This window comes from Micromys minutus, assembly GCF_963924665.1.
Source record: "Micromys minutus genome assembly, chromosome: 17".
NCBI classification, from domain to species: Eukaryota; Metazoa; Chordata; class Mammalia; order Rodentia; family Muridae; genus Micromys; species Micromys minutus.
Genome location: NC_137952.1, coordinates 896,536 through 916,600, shown reverse-complemented (window position 1 = coordinate 916,600; position 20,065 = coordinate 896,536). Strand labels below are relative to the sequence as shown.

Here is a 20,065-nt window from a genome sequence, read left to right as displayed (position 1 = left end):
TGCCAAGCAACTCAGGATTCTAGTAGATCCATTTGTAGAGGAGTAAGTCTTAGTCTAATAACTGTCCTGAAGTGTCAGAGTAAAGGTTGGAGTGATGATTTGAACTCAGGTTTGCCCAGATAATCACAGAAACCATATGGTTATGTAAGAGCAATTTTCAGCTTCATCAACATTTGATTTGGTATCAACCGGCGGCGAGTTAAGTGAGCTGGTGTAGTGGAGCACACCTGCAATCACAGGACTTGGGCATAAAGGTAAGTTATCAATAGTTAAAGGCCAACCTCAGCTATAAACAAAGTGCTAGGCCAGCCTGGACCATGAGTCACTAGAGGGAAAAGATGAAATACGTAAATACTGAAATGCTCAAATGAAAAGTAAGGCATAGTTAGTGCTCTTAAAAAACAGAAAGGGACCAAAAGGCCAGCAGGGAGATGACTCGGTCTGTAAAATGCTTAAGGACTTGCATTCGGATCCCTTTACTCATGTTCTGGTGGAGTACAGGGCGCACTCCTCTGTAACCACAGTGCTAGGGGTTAGGTGGTCAAGAAAACATACTGGGGGAGAAGAGTTCTTTGTACATTTAGCTGAACAGTTAAGGTCCAGCTTCACTTGAGACACTCAAGAAAAAAAAAAAGATAAACAAGTTACATAGTGTAGACTTACAAGTATGCAAGCTTGTGTGTCTGTGATGTGTGTGTGAACAGAGGCAGGCACACACAGATTTTTGTACATAGCTGTATATAAACCAAAAGTAAATAAACTTTCATGTTACTTAAAGTTTTTACACAGCAAGCCTTTAAGAAAGATTTTTGCTAATCCATTTTTGTAAACTGAGACTGGAACCCAGAGCCCTGCATTTTACCACTGACATGCAATCCCAATCCTAAAAAAACTTCAACGAGAAACAATAAATTAGCAACATCAAACCATCCAACAATCCAGGCACACACTTTTATCTTTTAACTTAATAAAAGCTATTTTAAGAAAAGGTAAAACAACAATAAAGATCTCTACCTGTTGCCTTAACCGCTGTGGGTCTGGTGGGCATGACTGGTTTGGGAGGATTCGGGACAACGCTGAGGACCTCCACCAACACCTCCTGTTCATCTGTATTTGAAATGAACAAAAGGAAACTGCAGTCGGTCAGTGGGCCAGGGAAAAACGAGAGATAAAACCCAAAACTTGACCTTTCAGGCCTGGATCCCACTGGATTATAAAACCAGCGTATATCACCGATACAAACTAAGAGGATGAAAAACAAGCTGATCTAGACTCTCCCGTTCACATAGAGACATCGGCAGTAAGAGTGTAAACACTATGAAAATGGCACCTGCAATACTTAACAATTAGCATGCATAAATACATCGACATGTTCCCAAACATCATGCACTTCCTATTAACTTGATATGGCATAGCTTCTCCAGCCTCTACTTCATGCAACTGTTACCCTAAACCCAAACACAGTTCCAGAAAACCCCACAGGTTTTGTCACTTGCCCATAAGTCAGGGGTTACCGATACTTTGTCTGGCATAAGAAAAAAACAAGGGTTTGTTCACTTCTAAAGAGTGGTATCTCCATCTCAACAAAAACGAAACCAAGTGTAACGTGTAGAGAAGGCTAGGTTCAACCGCCTCAAGGCTCGCACGTGGAAATTGCCCTCCATCTTCTGCGTTATTAAGATCAAAAGGGTCATCTAGGAGACATTGGGGTCCCAAGCCTCGGAGGACTGCACAGGTTCCCGGGAGAAACCCCTGCACCACAATGGCGCCTCAGATGAGCCCGGGCCGGGCCTTCCGCCGCCCAGAGTCCACGGCCGCCATCCCGCGGGCAGATCGCAGGCAGCCGAGGTGCACCTCGTTCGCCAGGGCTACTCTTCTTCGCCGGGTCTGAAGAGATACCTGGGCGCCTAGGCCGCAAGCCCCGTGCCCGAGTTCCGGACGTCCCAAATAAAGGCAGGGCCCCTCTCGCGCGCCCTTACCTTCCGAAGGCGAGTCCTCTGGGGCGGCGGTGGCAGGTACCGCGGGCAACGTCGCGGCCGCCGCCGCCGTGGCCGCCGCAGCTGCCGGGGCTGACTGGCTAGGAGCCGCCGCCGCCACCGTCGCAGCTGCCGGGGCCGACTGGCTAGACGCCGCCGCCGTCGAATCTGCCTCGGGATCCGGATCGGGGTCGGGATCCCGACCCGGGGTGCTGCTCCGAGGACCCGGTGGAGACAGCTGCAGGATAGGCCTGCGGCCGGGTACCGCCCGGGACTTTTTCCCCATCACGAGCCCGAGCGCGAGCAGCGGAGGACGGCAGATTAGAGGGGAGGGCGCACGGCGCCCCGGTGCGTAATCAATATTCATGAACCGCGGCACCGCCTCCCGCGGAGAGCCGCTTTTAACCGGCGCTGTGCACTTGCGCATGCGGCCTGAGCCCGGGTGTCTTTACGGACGTTCTGCTCCATCCACGGTGGGTGGGCTTTGTTCAGAGATAAGGCGATTGGCTGTTTTGACTTGAGAAGGGATCGGTAGCCAATAGCAAAGGGAAGAGACAGGACGTCACGCCAATAATGCGGAAAAGCCCGCAGTTTGTACGACTTCCTTAGATTGGGAGTCGGCCATGCGCTGAGAGCCAAGTCTTTTTCTTTGGGGCTTTGTCCGCCATCTTGTAGCTATTTTCAGCTCCTTGTTACTGTTTGTTATTAAGATAAAGATACATTTCGCTCTTCTTCAAGTTCCCATGGCTATTGTAATTCCTTTTGGCTATAGTATTAAACAATGATGCTGGGTAGACTCTTAAAACGGATATACGTGATTAGTAGGGAAAATGACTTGACATTGTAAAAGGCCAAACTGTTCTTAAGGGATACAGAAGCTTTACTTCATTCTACTTTACTTCCGTAAACATTTCTTTCTGCCCTACTTCCAACTCCTCCACTTGTAGCTAAAGGAAAGACTGGCAATATTGAGCTTTTTAAATTTTGAGTCTTATTTACTTGTAGAAGAGACCTCCCCATCCCTAAAGGCAGGTGACACCCTGTAACATTAATGTTCTCTCCAGAGATAGTTTCCAAGCAAGATAATTCTGATTTTGTTCAGGACCCACTCCTTCCATCCAACCCCTTCTAGACTAATGACAGTGGGCCAGAAGGTGAGAGAGAAATGTCTAAAAGGTGGTGCATTGTACTCCTGGCGACCTACAGAACTGTTCTAATAGCACTAGGGAAACTAGTTGTCATCGTTCATGTCTATACTCCTCTATACAGAGGCAGGAGGATTACAAGTGAGTCTAGCCAGGTATGCATAATACCAGAGCTTATAAAGTGAAATCTTGTCTTAAAGATAATAATAATTAGTAAAATAATAATACAAGGGCTGGAGAGGTGGCTCAGAGGTTAAGAGCACTGCCTTCTTTTCCAGAGATCCTGAGTTCAAATTCTGGCAACCACATGGTGACTCACAGCCATCTGTAATGAGATCTGATGCCCTCTTCTGGTGTGTCTGAAGACAGCTACAGTGTACTTATATACAATAAATAAATAAACCTTAAATAATACAAGCAAAAATCTGGGGAAGATGTATGGGAATAGGCATTAAAGAGAGAACAATATAGGCCAGGCAAGTAGATCTCTGAGTTCCACTAGAGTTAGGGCTACACATAGTGAGGCCCTGTCTCAAAAGAAAAACAACAAAATCTGGGGTTAGAAAAATAGCTCAGTGGTTAAGCTCCCCTTCCTGAGGACCTTTAATTCCCAGTACCCACATGGTGACTCACAACTGTAACTCCTGTTCTGGCCTCTGGCACCAACTATGCTTGTGGTGTGCATACATGTATGCATCTGAAACATGTGCACACAAAATAAAAATAAACATACGTACACTAGGGAGAGTGGAGAAGCCATACCATCATCAGAATTTTGAGAAATACAATAGGTTTTCAAAAGCTCCAGCATCACTGGTTTTTGTAGGCCAGACTTTACAGGGGAGATACAGCAACTTACATGGAAAGTTAAAAAAATAAAAAAAAGAAGGATCCTGGGATGACAGGGGCCAAATGGAGACACTCGACACAGGCATGGATACAAATGTGGTAACAGCATAGAATACAATCAGTAGACTGAGTCTGTGGAAGTCTGTGGCATTCACCACAGATCTACATGAATCATGGTATTCCCACAAGTGCAATAGGAAGCCTAGTCAATTTTGACCTGTATAAGCAGATGTTTTCAGGTCATTGAAAGGACTCATGAGAGCAGAGAATTGAGGCTCCTCTATCAATACGTAGACCTTAGTCCTTTCTGAAGACCGCCTTTGACCCACCCATTGCTCTTACCTTAAACCTGTCCTCTACTCTAGTTGCAATGACCACAGCATCACATGACAAAGTCATTCCCAAGGCTACGCCAGACAAGGCCTTCCTAGCATCTCTGTTCTTCTTGGTACTCTCAGTAGTGTGAATACCCTGCTCCCTTCCTGAATTAAGTTTAAGAAATAGTTGGTGGTATATTTTTTATAGCTGCAGAGGCTAATTGCACACTAACCAAGCACACTAAAAATCTAACATTTTGTATATGCTGTGTGACTATGTATTAATAATAACTTTGAACGCAGATTTATATGATTCTCATAATCTTACAGAGTAAACAGCTCAAGTTTACCTGCTAATGGTTGTTGAGTGCAAAGTTCACAAGGACAGTGAATTGATGTTTGTATTCATTTGTTTCCTGTGTCTATCAAGCATACTTTCTGGGACATGAGGAACATTCAGCAAATGTCTTAAAATACAAAAACTTGAATAGATGAATGAACATATACAAACTTGAAATAAATTAGAGGATTGTTTCTTACTTAGGGATGAAGAATTTGGATTATTAAGGTATTCTGAAATTTTTGCTATTAAGGTTTGGAGAAAAAAATAATAGAAGAATAATTAACCATTTTGAAATTGTTAGCAACTTTCTGATTTATTTATTTTTTCTGATTTACTTCTTGGGGAGAGTGGCAGTAAAATATGGTAAGTGTGTAGTGGAATTCTTTATTTTAATAATAATGTACTACATCCAGAGACAGAGGCAGGTGGATCCCTGGAGGCCAGCCTGCAATGCACAGTAAGAACCTACTTTTTCTTTTAAAAATTAGTGTGTGTGTATGTAGACATGCATGCCACAGCATGTGTGTGAAGGCCAGAGAACAGTTTACAGCAGTTGGTTCTTCTTTTCACATGAGGCGCATGACTACATTCAGTCGTGAGGCTCGGGAGCAGGCACCGTTGTTTCAATTATCTCACCATCCCTATTGTTAATTGTGATGGTTTGTATGTGCTTGGCCCAGGGACTGGCACTATTAGAAGGTGTGGCCTTGTTGGAGTAGGTGTGTCACTGTGGGTGTGGGCTTAAGACCCTCACCCTAGCTGCCTGGAAGTCAGTCTTCCACTAGGTGCCTTCAGATGGAAGATGTAGAACTCTCTGCTTCTCCTGTATCTTGTCTGCCCGGATGCTGCCGTGTTTGTGCCTAGATGATACTGGACTGAACCTGTAAGCCAGCCCCAACGAAATGTCCTTTATGAGTGTTGCCTTGGTCACGGTCTGTTCACAGCAGTAAAGCCCTAACTATGACTTTAATAAAAAGAAAAATATTAATTGATTGTTGGGGGTGGGTAGACACGGTACATGTGTCTGGTACAAGTGTGGAGATCAGAAAACAACTTTCAGGAGTCTTTCCTTCTGAATTCAGGTCTGGGGTGAGGATTTTTTACCCATCCCACCTCTATTTTTAACTCTTTGAGAAACTTTTGTAATGACTGACTGCACAAGTCTGCATTTCTCTTTAACAGTGAATAAAGGTTTTCTTTTTCCATTCTCACCCCCAGTTTTTGGCATTTGTTTTTTGGACGCTAGCCATTCTAATTGGAGTGAAATTGAATCTCAAAGTATTCTTATGTTCCCCTAATGGCTAAGAATATTGACCACTTTTAGAATATTTACCAGCAATCTGAGGGCTGTCTTGCTCAGCTCATTACCCACTTACTGACTGGAGGATCTTGGAGGGGAGTTTATTCTAGAAACTTACCCCTCCCTGAAGCAGAGCTGGCAAAGAATGGCCCCCATTCTGAAGGCTCTGTTTTTTTTTTTTTTTTTCTTTTTTAAATTGCAGCACAGCTCTTTTACTTCACTATATTTGCCAATTCTTGTGATTGATTATTGGAGAACTTTTCAGAAAGTCCTTACTCATGCACCCATTCACAGAGCTACGAAATGGAGTCAGTCTATACATCCATTACCATGTGAATGGATTAACTAATACGTACAATGGAATCTTACTCAGCTATACAGAATAGCCAAGTCATAACAGCTGGGAATTACCAGTGATAAAACCCAATCTCAGGAAAATACATTCCTCACTTTAGTTTTTATGTGTGTCAATAAATGTGTGTACACTAGCTAGAAAGGGGACCATGAAAGGAGACAGAGGTCTTCATGTGAGGGTAGGAAGAGGCCAGCAGGAAATGAGTGGAGGAAAGGGAGACAATGGTGTTGGGGAGAGGTGATGGGGAGGAAAGAGGATTAACAAAATGCAAAATTATGGAAAAGTATCGCACTACTCAGTAAGCAATTAAACTAAAAACATGACAAGTGAGCTTCATTTGAATGTCTCCTACTTTTCAGTGTGTGTGTATTTCAGTGTATGTGTGTGCCCTCGTATGCCCGGATCTAACTCCTGTATGGAAGTGCCCTTGGAGTCCAGAGGCACCACATTCTAGAGTGTCAGGCAATTCCTGTCCTGGGCGTTAGGAACCAAATTTAGGTCCTTGTAAGAGCAATGCATGTTTTGTTGAGCCAGGGTTTTTCTGTCCTGGCTGTCCTGGGACTTACTTTGTAGACCAGCTGGCCGCAAACTCTCAAAGCTCTGCCTACCTCTGTCTTCTGAGTGCTGGGATTAAAGGCGCGTGCCACCAAGTCCAGCTGTGTACAGTACAGTCCTACTGAACCATTTTTAAAGAGATTTATTCATTATATATAATTACACTGTATCTGTCTTAGATCTCATTACAGATGTTTGTGAGCCACCATGTGGTTGCTGGGAATTGAACTCAGGACCTCTGGAAGAGCAGTCAGTGCTCTTAACCACTGAGCCATCTCTCCAGCCCCTACTGAACCATTTATCATCCCTGTATTTTAGTCATACTCATTTGGTAGGTGGTCTTCACTACTTGGTAATTTTGAAAGCTGAGCTTCCTGAACCTATTTAAAGGCTTTGTCTTTTGAAACTTTACCTGCAGAGATGCCAAACTACAGAAGAGCCAATTCAGTAGGGCAGTGTTAAGTTTTATGGTTGTACTAATTTTATGGCTACATGTAATTATTTTTTGTTTTACTTCAAAGTGGCTATACTTTGGTACAGCTCAATTTTGGACACTTGGACTTAGCAGCAGATTCCCCAGGCTTAGGATTTCAGATTTTAGAAACACCTGCACGTGACTGTGGCTGTCACCTGCCTATGCCTTTCTGTAACTCACTACAACTGCTAGTAGAGCTCAGAGTTCTATTCTTATCACTACAGTGTTATAAGGTAGTGAGTGAGCAGTGTGAGATGAAGGTGAGGGAGAGGGGATCATGGTTTACATTTAGTCTCCCTCTGTAGCCAGCACGTCATTCTCCTAGTTTACCATGTAGGAAGCTCCAGCTTGATGATTCTTTTTAAGGAATTTGATTTCAAAGGCAGGATTAGTCAAATTGTTGGCCACAAGACTGGACTCAGGCCCTAGCTCTCCCAGGAAGCTGGGCAGGTTCAAAGTCCCAACCCTCTAATCTTGTGGTTGTCTTCTGGGGAACAACTCTATTTTGGAAGCTAGTTAGGACTTACCAAGACTCAACTTATTAAACAAATTCCCACAGCTCAGAAAATTTCAAAGGTTTTGAAGTTCTATGCCAGAAACCAAAAACAAAGCGCAGATTATTTATAACACCACATTATTTGACTTTGCATATTTTATGGAGGTCCATTTAAACCACAAAGCCTGGTTTATTGAAAGAAATACCTATATTCAGATCACAGGTCATTTGCCCCATAAATTGGCTTTTTACTTGGAGTTCTGAGTAGACACAATGAGAAGTTAGCAAGTTATGTCTTCAAGTATCTAATTTTCAGGGGTATATGGAGAACCCAGTAATACAGGAGTATCTAAGATTTTAGGTACTATGATTAGGAAAAAACAGGGGAGATTAAAGGGCACTTTGGAAGTTTCTATGATGGGGCTCAGTGGTTGAAGTGCTCTTGCAGAGGACCCAGGTTTGGTTCCCAGCACACACTGGGGGCTCATCACCATCTGTAACTTGTTTCAAGGATTCTGATGCTCCCTTCTGGCCCCCAGAGACACACAGGATGGACATATATACGTTCAGGCAAAACACTCATAAATTTAGAAGTTTTTGTAATAAAAACTATGTGCTAATGGAAAATGCATCAGATTAAAGTATCTTATTTAGGTGCTGGAGAGATGGCTCAGTGGTTAAGAGCACTGACTGCTCTTCCAGAGGTCCTGAGTTCAGTTCCCAGCAACTACACAGTGGCTCACAACCATCTGTAGTGGTGTGAATGAAGACAGCTACAGTGTACTCATATTAAATAAACAAATAGATAAATAATCTTATTTATACTGTGTTCATGGGTACTTTTTTTGCTATTTAAATAAAGTCCACCCGTATTCATTTGAGGAGTGTTTGCAGTAGTCTGAGAACTGAGCGAGGAAATTCTGCTAATCTACTTGATACCACTATCTTCTCCCCTAGTTTTGCTGTACTGCAGATGACTGAACTCAGGGTTTAAGCTTTTGTTCTGCCCAGTAGGATTTACAGGAGACACTCGCTTTGGCTTTAGCTAAAGTACGATGCAAGACCAAAACCAGAGTCACTTAGCTTTAGTGCTCCATATCACTAATCCTGGAACAAAATTATCTGACTTTAGAGGAACCCGAGAATGAGACAATAGGTAACCTCAACAAGAAAGTTCAGTTTTGTTTCAAGACAGGGTTTCCCTAAACCTATCATTTGGTTTGTTTTCTCTTTTTTTGGACATTTGTTTACCCTATATGTTCAGTGAAGTTTTAGGAAACAAAATAGCCAGGACTTTGAGAAGCACTGGACAGCTAACCAGAGGGAGTCACAATAGGGACAAAAGCTGGCACTGAACTGGTGACAACTAACCCAATGGTTCTTTTCCCTTTTTTTTTTTTTTTTTTTTGAAACAGGGTCTCTCTCCACTGCCCTGGCCATCTTGGAACTGACTCTGTACACCAGGCTGGTCTCAGACTCACAGAGGTCCTTCTGCCTCTGCCTCCCTAGCACATGGATTAAAGGTGTGTCAACATGTATCCTAGCAGACCCCAAGGGTTATAAGCAGCTAGGATCCAGTGAGGAGGGCTGGCAAAGGAACTATTAAAATAGTATTTGTATACACTATATAAAATTTGTATAGCAAATATTACAGCCACAATAGTATAGTGGTAAAAATCATCAATATGAAAACTCAGTTACTATCATTTTTATTCTCCCTTTGTGGTTCTGGGCATCTAACAGAGGCCCTGACATCCAGCCCTGCCAAATCCAGTATAACAGAAGGACATCTGTCATAGACACTGCAGTTCCATTTTACTATATACTACTTTACTATACACTTGGATCTGTTAAGCAAATGTTTTATCAGTGAGCTACACACTCCTGGCCCAACAGAGCCTTTAAAACAACAAGCAGTGGCCATATTACTATGGACTAATAAAATCTCAGGGGTACAGTAAACACAAACACAGACCCACGGTGGTGTGGAAACTGCAGCGAGATCACAAGGTCCTTTTGCTCTGGCTGGAATCAGATGGGATGGATAGAGGTAAATGGAAGACCAAACTGTCTCTGACATGGGGTTAGCACAGGGAAAGCGTCAGTGCTGTGTTGGCTGCTGGCATAGCTGCTCTTACTTGTTGCTCTTCAGATATGGCTGAAACAGGCTTTGCTCTCTTCAGACTATGACATGGTTGACTACAGACCCATGCCTTTTAAATTGTAGTGGAAAGCTACAAGTTTGGAAGCTGGCAAGGTAAGGGCCAGTCCCTAGTATGTCATATTTGTCATATTAAGCACTGTAGAGCTATAAACTATGTAACACAGAAAGATTGTTGACAGTAAAAATTCTAAAGTTTATAAAAACCACAAAATGTCAAAGGGCATTCAAACAAATAGTGTATGGACTGTTTCCTTGAAAGATAAATCTTAATGTACAGAATAAAATCAAAGGATATTTTTATTACGTCTCACCTTTCTCAAAGTTTGTACGCATGGACGTTTCTGATTCCGACCAGTAAACTTCTACTTTTGTCCAATATATTATCACACTAACTGTATGATCAAGTCCAGCTTGATTATTATAAATCACATAAATTAATACATTTTTGAAAATGAAAATATGTTTCTTTTATAGATGATGGACATGAATCTTTTTCTGCTGTTTATTCAACGTTAGCCTTAGAGCCAGATTCAAAATATATTTTCCTTAAAAAGCTGGTCATAATGTTTGCTTCATCTATGCATCTCACCTAATACTTTATTGAAGGTCATATGAAAATCTCTACAATAAATAATGAAAGGAGTATGTAAAACCACTAGCCTTTGTTTGCAATACAGAAAATATATGTTAGTTCTGTACCAAAACAATCCCACTGAAATGCAATAAAGATAAGGAAAAATTCAAAGATATGTAGTGACAATTTGGTGGTCAGCTGTAACAAACCAACAGTTATTAGCGATTATGGAAAGTGAAGGTGACTTTGTTTGCAGATAAAGAATGTCTTCGGTAGTTTAAAAAAATATAAACTCTGAAAAAGGTTGAGAATCATATACAAAAGCAGCCGTTGGAGACAAAGTTTGAAAAGCAGAAACCGTGTTAGCACCACAAGCAAGCACAGGGTCGGTCCTGACTTTCCTTCTCTTATGTTGTGCAGAATGTAGATCAGATCTGTACACATCATTTACAGACATCAGCACTGGCCGTGAGGACAGGCTTTCTGCAGAGTAGTCTGAAGCCCTAAGAGGCACCAAGGTCACAAGGCAGCTATCCAGTTCCCACGTCCCGACGGTACAGCAAATCTCGTGTTGCCTTGTCAACTTTTTGCTGGTAGTCTTCTAGTTTGTCAAGAATTCTCTGGGAGAGCTGTAAGGAAAAGAAAGACTGAATCACCGACTTCGCCTGACAGACTGCAGTGAGAGACTAAGGTAAGGTAAGTAGCTGTCTGCTTCTTCTCTTACCATCCAATCATCATTGTTTTTATAATAGATTTCCTAAATATACAACTGTACTTCAGGCTGGTCTTGAACTCAAGAGGCTGCCTCTGCCTCCCAGTGGTCATCACACCCAACTGCAAACACTTATGGACACCAGGCAACTACTACTAAGCAATATTCCCAACTCAGTTACACCAGCGTGCATGTTTGTATGTAATTTCCGTGTGTGTGTGTGTGTGTGTGTGTGTGTGTGTGTGTGTGTGTGCGTGTGCATTCATTTATTTAGGAGACAAGTCTCAGTACACAACCCTGGCTGGGCTGGCCTTACCTCACAGATGTCACCCTAAATTTTGCCATAATGCCTTCCCTGTGAAAATGTAAGCTCGAGCTCAGGATCCTCACCGTATCCCACCACTGTGTTCTACCACAACAGGCCACACCAGTTTTTTCTTCCCCACTTTTTTGAGATGGTCTCACTAGCTGTTCTGGAATTCATGTAGACCATGCTGCCCTCAGAAATCTGACTGCCTCTGCCTCCCAAGTGCTAGGATTAAAGGTGTGTGCCACCCCCACAACACTAGAATTTTAAAAAAAAAACAAAAAACAATTTACTTATTTGTGTTTTAAACAAGTTATTTTATTTGTACTTATTTTAAACAATTTACTATTACATTAATTTTAGTGTTTGCCTATATGAATGTGTGAGAGTATCAGATCCCTTGGAACTGGACTTACAGACAGTTGTGAGCTGCCATGTGGATGCTGGGAATTGAACCCTGGTCCTCTGGAAGAGCAGCTGGTGCACTTAACCACTGAGCCACCTCTCCATCCCCATACCAGAATTTTTAATGAAAGAATTAACTAGTTCTTTTCCCAGAATGAGACACTGCATCTGATTTAACTAGTTAATTAGCTCCATAGTAAATTACAGTACTAGTATTTATTGTACTTATTTTAAATAGACAGATCCAACTGATAGTAACTCACTTAGGACTATCTTATCTTCTTCCTTGCTTAACCAACACTTTACAGTTTAGGTCTGGGTGGTGCCGCATGCCTATACCCCAGCACCGGGGAAGCATAGGGCAGGAAATCATGAACTTGAGAGCAGCTAGAACACACATCTACCATATCCAAAGTGGAACTAAAAATAAAAAGCAATTTTCACAAAAAGCAAAACAAGGAGCCTATACCCCCGTAGCTAGGGTTTAGGTGTGCTATTGCAATTAGTTTACAACCATATTTTACGGGTTTTAGTTGATAGTTAGGAGACACTTTAGTAAACAAAAAAAAAATCTTTATAATGACTTAGCCAGCAAATACAATTGTTTTACTTTAATTATTTACTGTTTAGGGTAAGTAGTAGCTAGTATGGCCTCTGAAACAGTGTTGTGTACAGAGGTCACACAGGACAGTGAGGATATATCACCCTGTAGTTTCTGTCTGCTCTGCTAAACACCTTGTCAAGAGTCTACGTCACTGTGTCTGTGTAACTGAAGCCCACATAATTCCCTAAGACTTTTGGACATGGTTGCTGAGACCCTGATTTATAAAGGGTGGAGGTGCAGCACATTATGGGCAAGAAATTCTAGAGTGTGCTTGCCGGTAGGTTTGCTGTAGATAACCAGGCTCACTTACTATGATGTTGTGGCTGTTGGCACTGTTCTCTCCCAGGGCCTGGAGAAGCTGGTCAATAGAAGAGTAGGGGAGCCATACCATCGGGGCTGTTGCTGACAACGGAAACTGAGAGAAAATTTCATTTAATAAAAAAAAAAAAAAATTATTAAAATGAGACCATTTCCTTTCAGTAGCTGCTTTTACAAGACTCTATACATGAAATATTTTAAATACCACCCCTTGCCACCATTAAGAAATTGTGTGGGGGATGGTGAGATAGCAAAAGCATTTGCTACCTAAGTAGCTAAATTTAATTCCTGTGCCACATGGTGAAAGACGTCCAGGTTGTTCTCTGACCTACATAAGCAACGCACGCACGCAAATTCTTCCCTTTTTCTTTTAACTGATTTAAATATATTACCATTATACCACCACTCATCTGGTCTACATAGATAGCCAGAGTTCTAGGACAACTATAGCTACATAAGAGAACTTAGCTTAAAAAATGCTAAGACAGAGTCAGGGTTTGGTGCCTGTCCACGGAATGGATCCCAAGTTGGGCCAGTAACTTGATAGCTTTTCCTTCAGTTTCTGTTCCATTTTTGTTCCTTAATTTCTTTTAGACAGGAACAATTCTGGGTCAAAAAAACTGAAGGTAGGTTGGTGGTCCCATCCCTCTACTGGGGGCCCTGTTTATCTACTGCAGGTGATCTTTCAGGCTCCATCTCTCCACTGTTGGGTAGATTTCATCTAAGGTCATCCCCATTTTGAATACTGGAAACCTCTCCCATCTGAGGTCTCTGACTGAGACAGATGCACTGGACTGAGGTCGGGGGCTAAGAGTTGGAGGAAGGACTGAAGGAGCTGACAGGGATGGCAGCCCACAGAAAAAACACAAGTATTAACTAACCCTAATACTGTAGACTTGATGCCCCAGGGAAGAGAAGTGCTGGGGGTAGGGGTGGGAGCATCCTCTCAGAGGCAGAGGGGATGGGGAGAAAAACTCTGGGAGGGGGTAGCCGGATGGAGGACAACATTTGGAATGTAAAAAATAAAATAATTTAATAAAAAATTATAAAATATTTAAAAAGAGAGAGAGAGAGAAAAAAAAAGTAAAAATACATAAGAAAAAAAAGAAAAGGGCGGTTACATGGTGGTGGCACATGCCTTTAATCCCAGCAATAGGGAGGCAGATGCAGGTGGATCTCTGTGAGTTCTACGTCAGCCTGGTCTGCAGAGTGAGTTTTCACAGAGAAACCCTGTCTCAAAAAAAGAAAAGAAAAAAGCAAAGCATAATACTTCCCCAGACCTGAGTTCAACTCCGGTATCTGTGTATCAGACAGTTCACCATTACCTGTGGCTCCATTTCTGAAGGACCTAATACCTTTGGCCTCCTCAGGGACCCATAGGCATGTGGTACACACAGGAGTAAAAATAAATCTTAAAAACAAAAAAAGCACCAAACCAAGAAACCTAGAGAATCCTAGGGTATCAATATTTTACTATATAACTAAATATGTACTTAATAAATAAAATATATTCTTACTATAAATATACTTAGTAAAGACTAAATACATTAATATAAACAATTTATTTATGATACTTTCTTAGTGTGCTAACTCACAATCAAAAGGAAACATTCATATGCATCTACCTCAATTCCAAAGTACTGATGTCCTTTTCCTAACACAGCATCTACATATTCAGAGACCAAATCCACAGCTTCTTCTAAAAGGTCATAGTTCAGGTAAAGACGAAGCAACTCAGCGGCATCAACTTTCTGTAAAAAGCAACAATTATAGTCATGTTCACCTCAATGTGAAATAGAGCTTAACAGTGTTGCCTTCTAGAATGCTTTAGAAATTATCCACAAAACCAAACACACAAACACCTAAATGTATTACCAAAATATATGTTGATTGTTTCTATACATCAACAAATAAGGTTTTCCTATTAACCTTTTCAATACAATTGTATTTCAACTTATAAAATACACATCTAGGCAGGCAGAGCTACATAGCCCTGCCTCAAACCAACCAAACAATTTAACAAGACAGTAAGAGTAAGATCTGTAAGTTCTCATGAGCCCAGCTACCTTCAGGCACACTGTAAAACTCTGTTAGGCGGCTTTTTAGTTCTGTTTAGTGATCTAAGACATGTTTAATTGTCCCTGTTTCAATCTTACATTAGTGATGTCAATGTGTTTTCTCAGGAATGCTAAGCACTACAGTGACAGGACACATACATTAATTTTCAGAAATAATGAAATGCAAAAGTGCCACTAGCTTTAAGCCTATATTAGCTCAAGGTGACAGAAAGCACCTTCAGTTTGGATGCTTTATTAGATGAGTGTCATGGTTTGAATATGCCTGGCACTATTAGGAGGTGCTGCCCTGTTGGAGTGGGTGTGTCACTGTGGGTGTGAGCTTTAAGACCCTCATCCTAGTGCCTGTAAGTCAGTCTTCTCCTGTTTGCCTTCGGAACAAGATGGAGAACTCTCAGCTCCTTCTCCAGCACCATGTCTGTCTAGATGCTGCCATGCTACTGTACTGAACCTCTGAACCTGTGAGCCAGCCCCAATTAAATGTTGTCCTTATCAGAGTTGCCTTGGTCTCGGTGGTCACGGTGTCTCTTCACAGCAGTAAAACAAGAATGCTGTTAATTCTTTTGAAAAGGTTTCTCTGTTTAGCTCTGGCTGTCCTGGAACTTGCTCTGTAGACCAAGTTCTGCCTCCCAAGTGCTGGGATTAAAGGCCTTCGGTAACACGCCTGGGTCCTCTGCACTTTATTACATCAGGGTACCACACTCTACTACAGTGAGGATGCCTCCTCTGTTTTGATGTAATCTCAATTTTACTTTTCCAACTTCAGCTATTTTCTCTCTCTTAATATATAGCACAGGCTGACCTTGATCTTTTGATACTACATGTGGACCCATCCACTTTATACAGTGCTTGAGCTCAGTACTTCCTGCATGCTAGGCAAGCACTCTACCAACCAAACTGCTGCCTTCCCCCACTCCTTTAAAGATAAAAAGACAGGTTTTTGCTCTATAGACCAGCCAGGCTGGCCTTCAACTTGCAGTAATCCTCTGTTCAGGCTTCCAAGTTCTATAATTACAAATATCTAACCAATTTAACTAGTAATAACTTTCAGATTCTCTTTCTTTATCCCACTCAAAGCACTTCAGATATTATTTTTAAACAAGTGTACATCTAAACCAGATCAGAAGCACTTGCCTCAGCAGCATGAGGACTAAAACTGGGATGATAAAGAACACATACACTCATGAAGCTGTGCTGTGCTGTTAAGTTATGTTATGTGGGGGATGTCCAGAGCATAATGAATGACTGGGGAGGCGGAACTGTCCTCTGTACATTACCACCACACTGTGATAAGCTATGACATAACAGCACAGATGGCTTTTACTGGAGGCCATGTGTTCTTGGACACTTAGCTTATAAAACTGTAAGCTGGGCTTATAAAACTTTTCTCTAAAAAGCTAACCTGCCCAGGTAACTCTTCATGGGAACAGACAACAGACTAACAGATAAACCTCTCAGTCAGAAATACAATGTTGTAATAACTGGGAAACATTCTACCCATTGCTGTCAAGTTTTAAAGCAATGATAGTAGATACTGTTCCATGAAATGCACTCATTATTCTAATTATAAGCTCATTGTTATTAATCTAACTACTAGTCTATGAAGTCCTGAGTACTTTATGTGGAATGTAAGATAAACTGTTTCAGTACTGATGGTCGAGAATCAAAGCATTTAAGCCAGAGAAACCTCCCCTGTCTCACACTTCTTTTGACTGGCCTCTTTTGAACACACTCTGGCTGTCTTTGAAGTCCTTCTTGCCTCTACCTCCTAAGTACTGCCATAACAACTGGCTTATAAATCAGTACATTTCCCAAATTATTACCCCACCTCAGTGTACACATACCTTGTAACTGTTTATAAGCCAATTAGGCAGAGGAACCCCATGAGACAACAACTTGTTAATCACACAGTGATGATACAAGTTATTCTGGACTTTGTATCTTTCCAAGTAAGTCGATAATAGCCTCCATGCTTCATCTGTAGCACTTGAAAAAAAGTAAAAAGGTCAAAGGAGTTCAGATCCTATTTTATGAGTTAACTAGAAACTAATGTACTCAGAGGCTATCCACTTATATATGAAAAAGTCTAGGGCTGGAGAGATGGCTTAGCAGTTAAGACATGAGCACCTTTTATGGAGGACCCTAATGTGATTCCCTGGTACATGGTGGAAAAGAGAGTCAGCTCCCAAGTGTTCTGTAATTTCTGTATGGATGCTATGGCATATGAGCCTACACACAGAAGACGGATGGACAGATGGATAGATAGATAGGGTACATAGGTAAGCAGGCAGACAGACAGAAGATATACTTCACTTTGGTGCGTCTGCTTGTGCTTAAGATCACAGCACTCAGGAGAGTCTTAAGATTAGCCTTGTCTACACAGTAAGACCTAATTCATCAACTAATTGATTTTTAAAAAGGTTTGTTTATTATATGTAAGTACACTGTAGACTGTCACTGTCTTCAGACACACCAGAAGAGGGCATCAGATCTCATTATAGATGGTTGTGAGCCACCATGTGGTTGCTGGGAATTGAACTCAGGAAGAGCAGTCAGTGCTCTTAACTGGTGAGTCATCTCTCCAGCCATAATTAAAAACATTTAAAAAATAAATCAAATAAGTTAAAATTTACTTTTCTCCTATTTATTTAATTAATTCTTCAGTTTTAGTAGTTTAAAGAAAAAAGGAATTGGCTCATATCACTACTCTTGGTCCCCAAAACTGATCAAGCAACACATTCATGTAGCAATCAACTAAAACATTTTCCTTCGTATATGAATATTTGTCTGCATGTATGTATATGCACCATGTGTGTTTCTGGTACCCATGAAGGCCAAAAGGAGGTGTTGGATCCCCTCTGAAACTATGTTATGAGCCACCATATAGATATTGCAAACCAAATCTGGTTCTCTACAAGAACTTCTAACTGCTGAGCCTGTTAAAAAGTCCAGTCTCTCATGTAAAATTTTTGATGTTCTTATTTCAGTATCTGGAACTAGTAAAAGAACCGCTACTTCGGGAGATAAGGTGGCAATGCTTGTATGACAGCAGTCAGTAGGTGGAGGTCAAGGCCGGCCTGCCTACTGAGACAAACTCAACAAAAGCAAACCACTGTTCAGCAGATCCATGTGCTTGCTGACAACCCTGACAGTCTGAGTTTGACTCCTGGGATCAACATGGTGGAGAGAGAACTGACTTCTCAGTTGTCCTTTGACCTACACATACTCCCTGAGGCAGACATGTGCACTCTCCAAATAAATGCAATAAAAATGAAAACAAAACCAAGTTCCACACAGTCAGTGTGGGATGGCTCACTGGATAAGGGCACTTGCTGAGGAGGAAGGCTAGTTAGGTCATAGAACCCAGGTTAAGGCAGCAGGAGGAAACTAACTGCAAACTACTTCTCTGACCCTCACATGTAGCATGTGTGTGTTTCCCACTAATAATAAACAGTGAAAAAAAAAAGCTATAACTTGAAATGGTCCTTCCAAGTTAATGTGTTAGAGGCTTTTTTTTTTTTGTTTCAACATAGGGTTTCTCTATGTAACAACCCTGGCTGTCCTGAACCTTGATTTGTAGACCAGGACTCACAGAGATAGGCTACTTCTTTGTTTCAAATGCTGGGATTAAAGACATATCCACCACTGGCTAAAAACATTTTTAAAACAAAACTTGTTTTTATTTATATGTATGCATGTTATATATACACGTGTTATGTATACATGTCTATAGGTGTATGTAGAAGAGGTCAGTCACAATCAGATGTCAGATCCCCAGAGTTGCAGTTACAGGTGGTTGTGAGCCGGCCAACATGAGTGTTGGGAACTACCTGAACCATCTTTCCAGCCCACAGGATGGTAAACACCACCCCCAATGTAATAGTTTTGAGAAGTGGGTCCCAATTTGGTTCCTAGCATCAGTATCAAGTGGCTTACAACTTCCTTTTGCTTGAATACATACACACACACATTAAAAAAAAAAAAAAAAAAAAAACCTTAAAAAACAAAACCAAAAACATGTTACAAATTCTAGGTAACATTGTATGCCTGAAAACAATCTTATCCCTCAGGAGGGTGAGGCAGAAGAATTGAGAATTTGAGAACAGTGAGGGTTACATAGTAAAATTACAGTTCCAACAAGAACCCTCAAATTACCCTTTCCCTTTTCAAAAAGAAGCATGGTTCAAAAAATAAAAAAGTCTGGTTAGTGTAAAGCACTATTCACAGGGTAGGAGATGGCCCAGCAGTTAAAAGCCCTGGTGGCTCTTGCAGAGGACCTTGTTTTAGCTCCCAGTACTCCCATAGTGGCTTACAGCCACCCGGAACTCCAGTTTTCATCTCCCTGGTCACCAATGGCTCACATATATTTAGGCAAGAGACTCACACACATTAAACTTTTTTTTAAGAAGTTACTCATTCAGGGAAAGAGTGAAACAGCGTTGCCAAAGGCAAATCTACTTAGGCCTGCAGGATCCCTAGAGCCATCATACCTGGATTCCTTGGTGGTGATGACGGAAGAGAGCTGATTGGCTGCTAGCCAGGCCCAGGCTTCCCCTTGTGCGGCTTCTCCTCCAAACTGCAACTTAATGCACCTGCAATGAAAATGGCCGCACCGGCAACCAGATGCTCAGTCCGTCACTTTACTTTGATACTACGACTAGGAAGGTAAGACAAGTTAAGCCAGGTGGTAGTGATCCCAGCACTCAGGAAGCAGAGGCAGAAGGATCTCCATGAGTTAGAGGCCAGCCTGGTCTATAGAGTGAGTTCCAGGACAGTCTTGTATCAATAAATCAAAATAAAGATACATTAAGAATTATTTTAATTATTTTGAGTGCTTTGCCTCATATGTCTGTCCGTTTCCATGCCTGGTACCTGTGGAGGTCAAGTAGCCAATGTTCTTAGCTACTGAGCTACTTCTCCATCCCTAAAGCATGTTACCAATGGCTTTGACTTTAATAAAAAGTTGTCTGTATTATCAGCCCTTAACAGGCCAGAGCAGCATGGGACATAGAGAAAAACCTTGGCAAAAAAAGAAAATAAAGGCCAGAAACAGAATCTACGAAGGATCCTACACACGTTAGGTAAGTATAACCTG

The 20,065-nt window shown here is 41.7% G+C and overlaps 2 protein-coding genes across 6 annotated transcripts in view; both read right to left on the bottom strand.

The window, feature by feature from the left end:
• Positions 1-2,373, bottom strand: part of FNBP4 (formin binding protein 4) — a 28,846-nt gene extending 26,473 nt beyond the window's left edge. For 2 of the 4 annotated variants that reach the window (XR_013975375.1, XR_013975376.1), the window contains exons 1-2: positions 1,980-2,373; positions 1,015-1,107 (exon numbers count right to left, since the gene is read on the bottom strand). Coding sequence is in view for 2 of the 4 variants with exons in the window: in XM_080931027.1 (XP_080787153.1) it covers positions 1,015-1,107; positions 1,980-2,343 (457 nt within the window). In the remaining 2 variants the exon portion in view is untranslated. The remainder of the gene's footprint in view (positions 1-1,014; positions 1,108-1,979) is intronic. The other 2 variants (XM_080931027.1, XM_080931026.1) reach the window with 2 other exon arrangements.
• A 6,988-nt stretch (positions 2,374-9,361) lies between these two features.
• NUP160 (nucleoporin 160) overlaps positions 9,362-20,065 on the bottom strand; it is a 49,266-nt gene continuing 38,562 nt past the window's right edge. For both annotated transcript variants that reach the window (XM_080931381.1, XM_080931382.1), the window contains 5 exons: positions 19,461-19,562; positions 16,815-16,956; positions 14,521-14,646; positions 12,888-12,992; positions 9,362-11,178 (listed from right to left, as the gene is read on the bottom strand). In XM_080931381.1, coding sequence (XP_080787507.1) covers positions 11,080-11,178; positions 12,888-12,992; positions 14,521-14,646; positions 16,815-16,956; positions 19,461-19,562 — 574 coding nt within the window. In that variant the 3' untranslated portion in view covers positions 9,362-11,079. The remainder of the gene's footprint in view (positions 11,179-12,887; positions 12,993-14,520; positions 14,647-16,814; positions 16,957-19,460; positions 19,563-20,065) is intronic.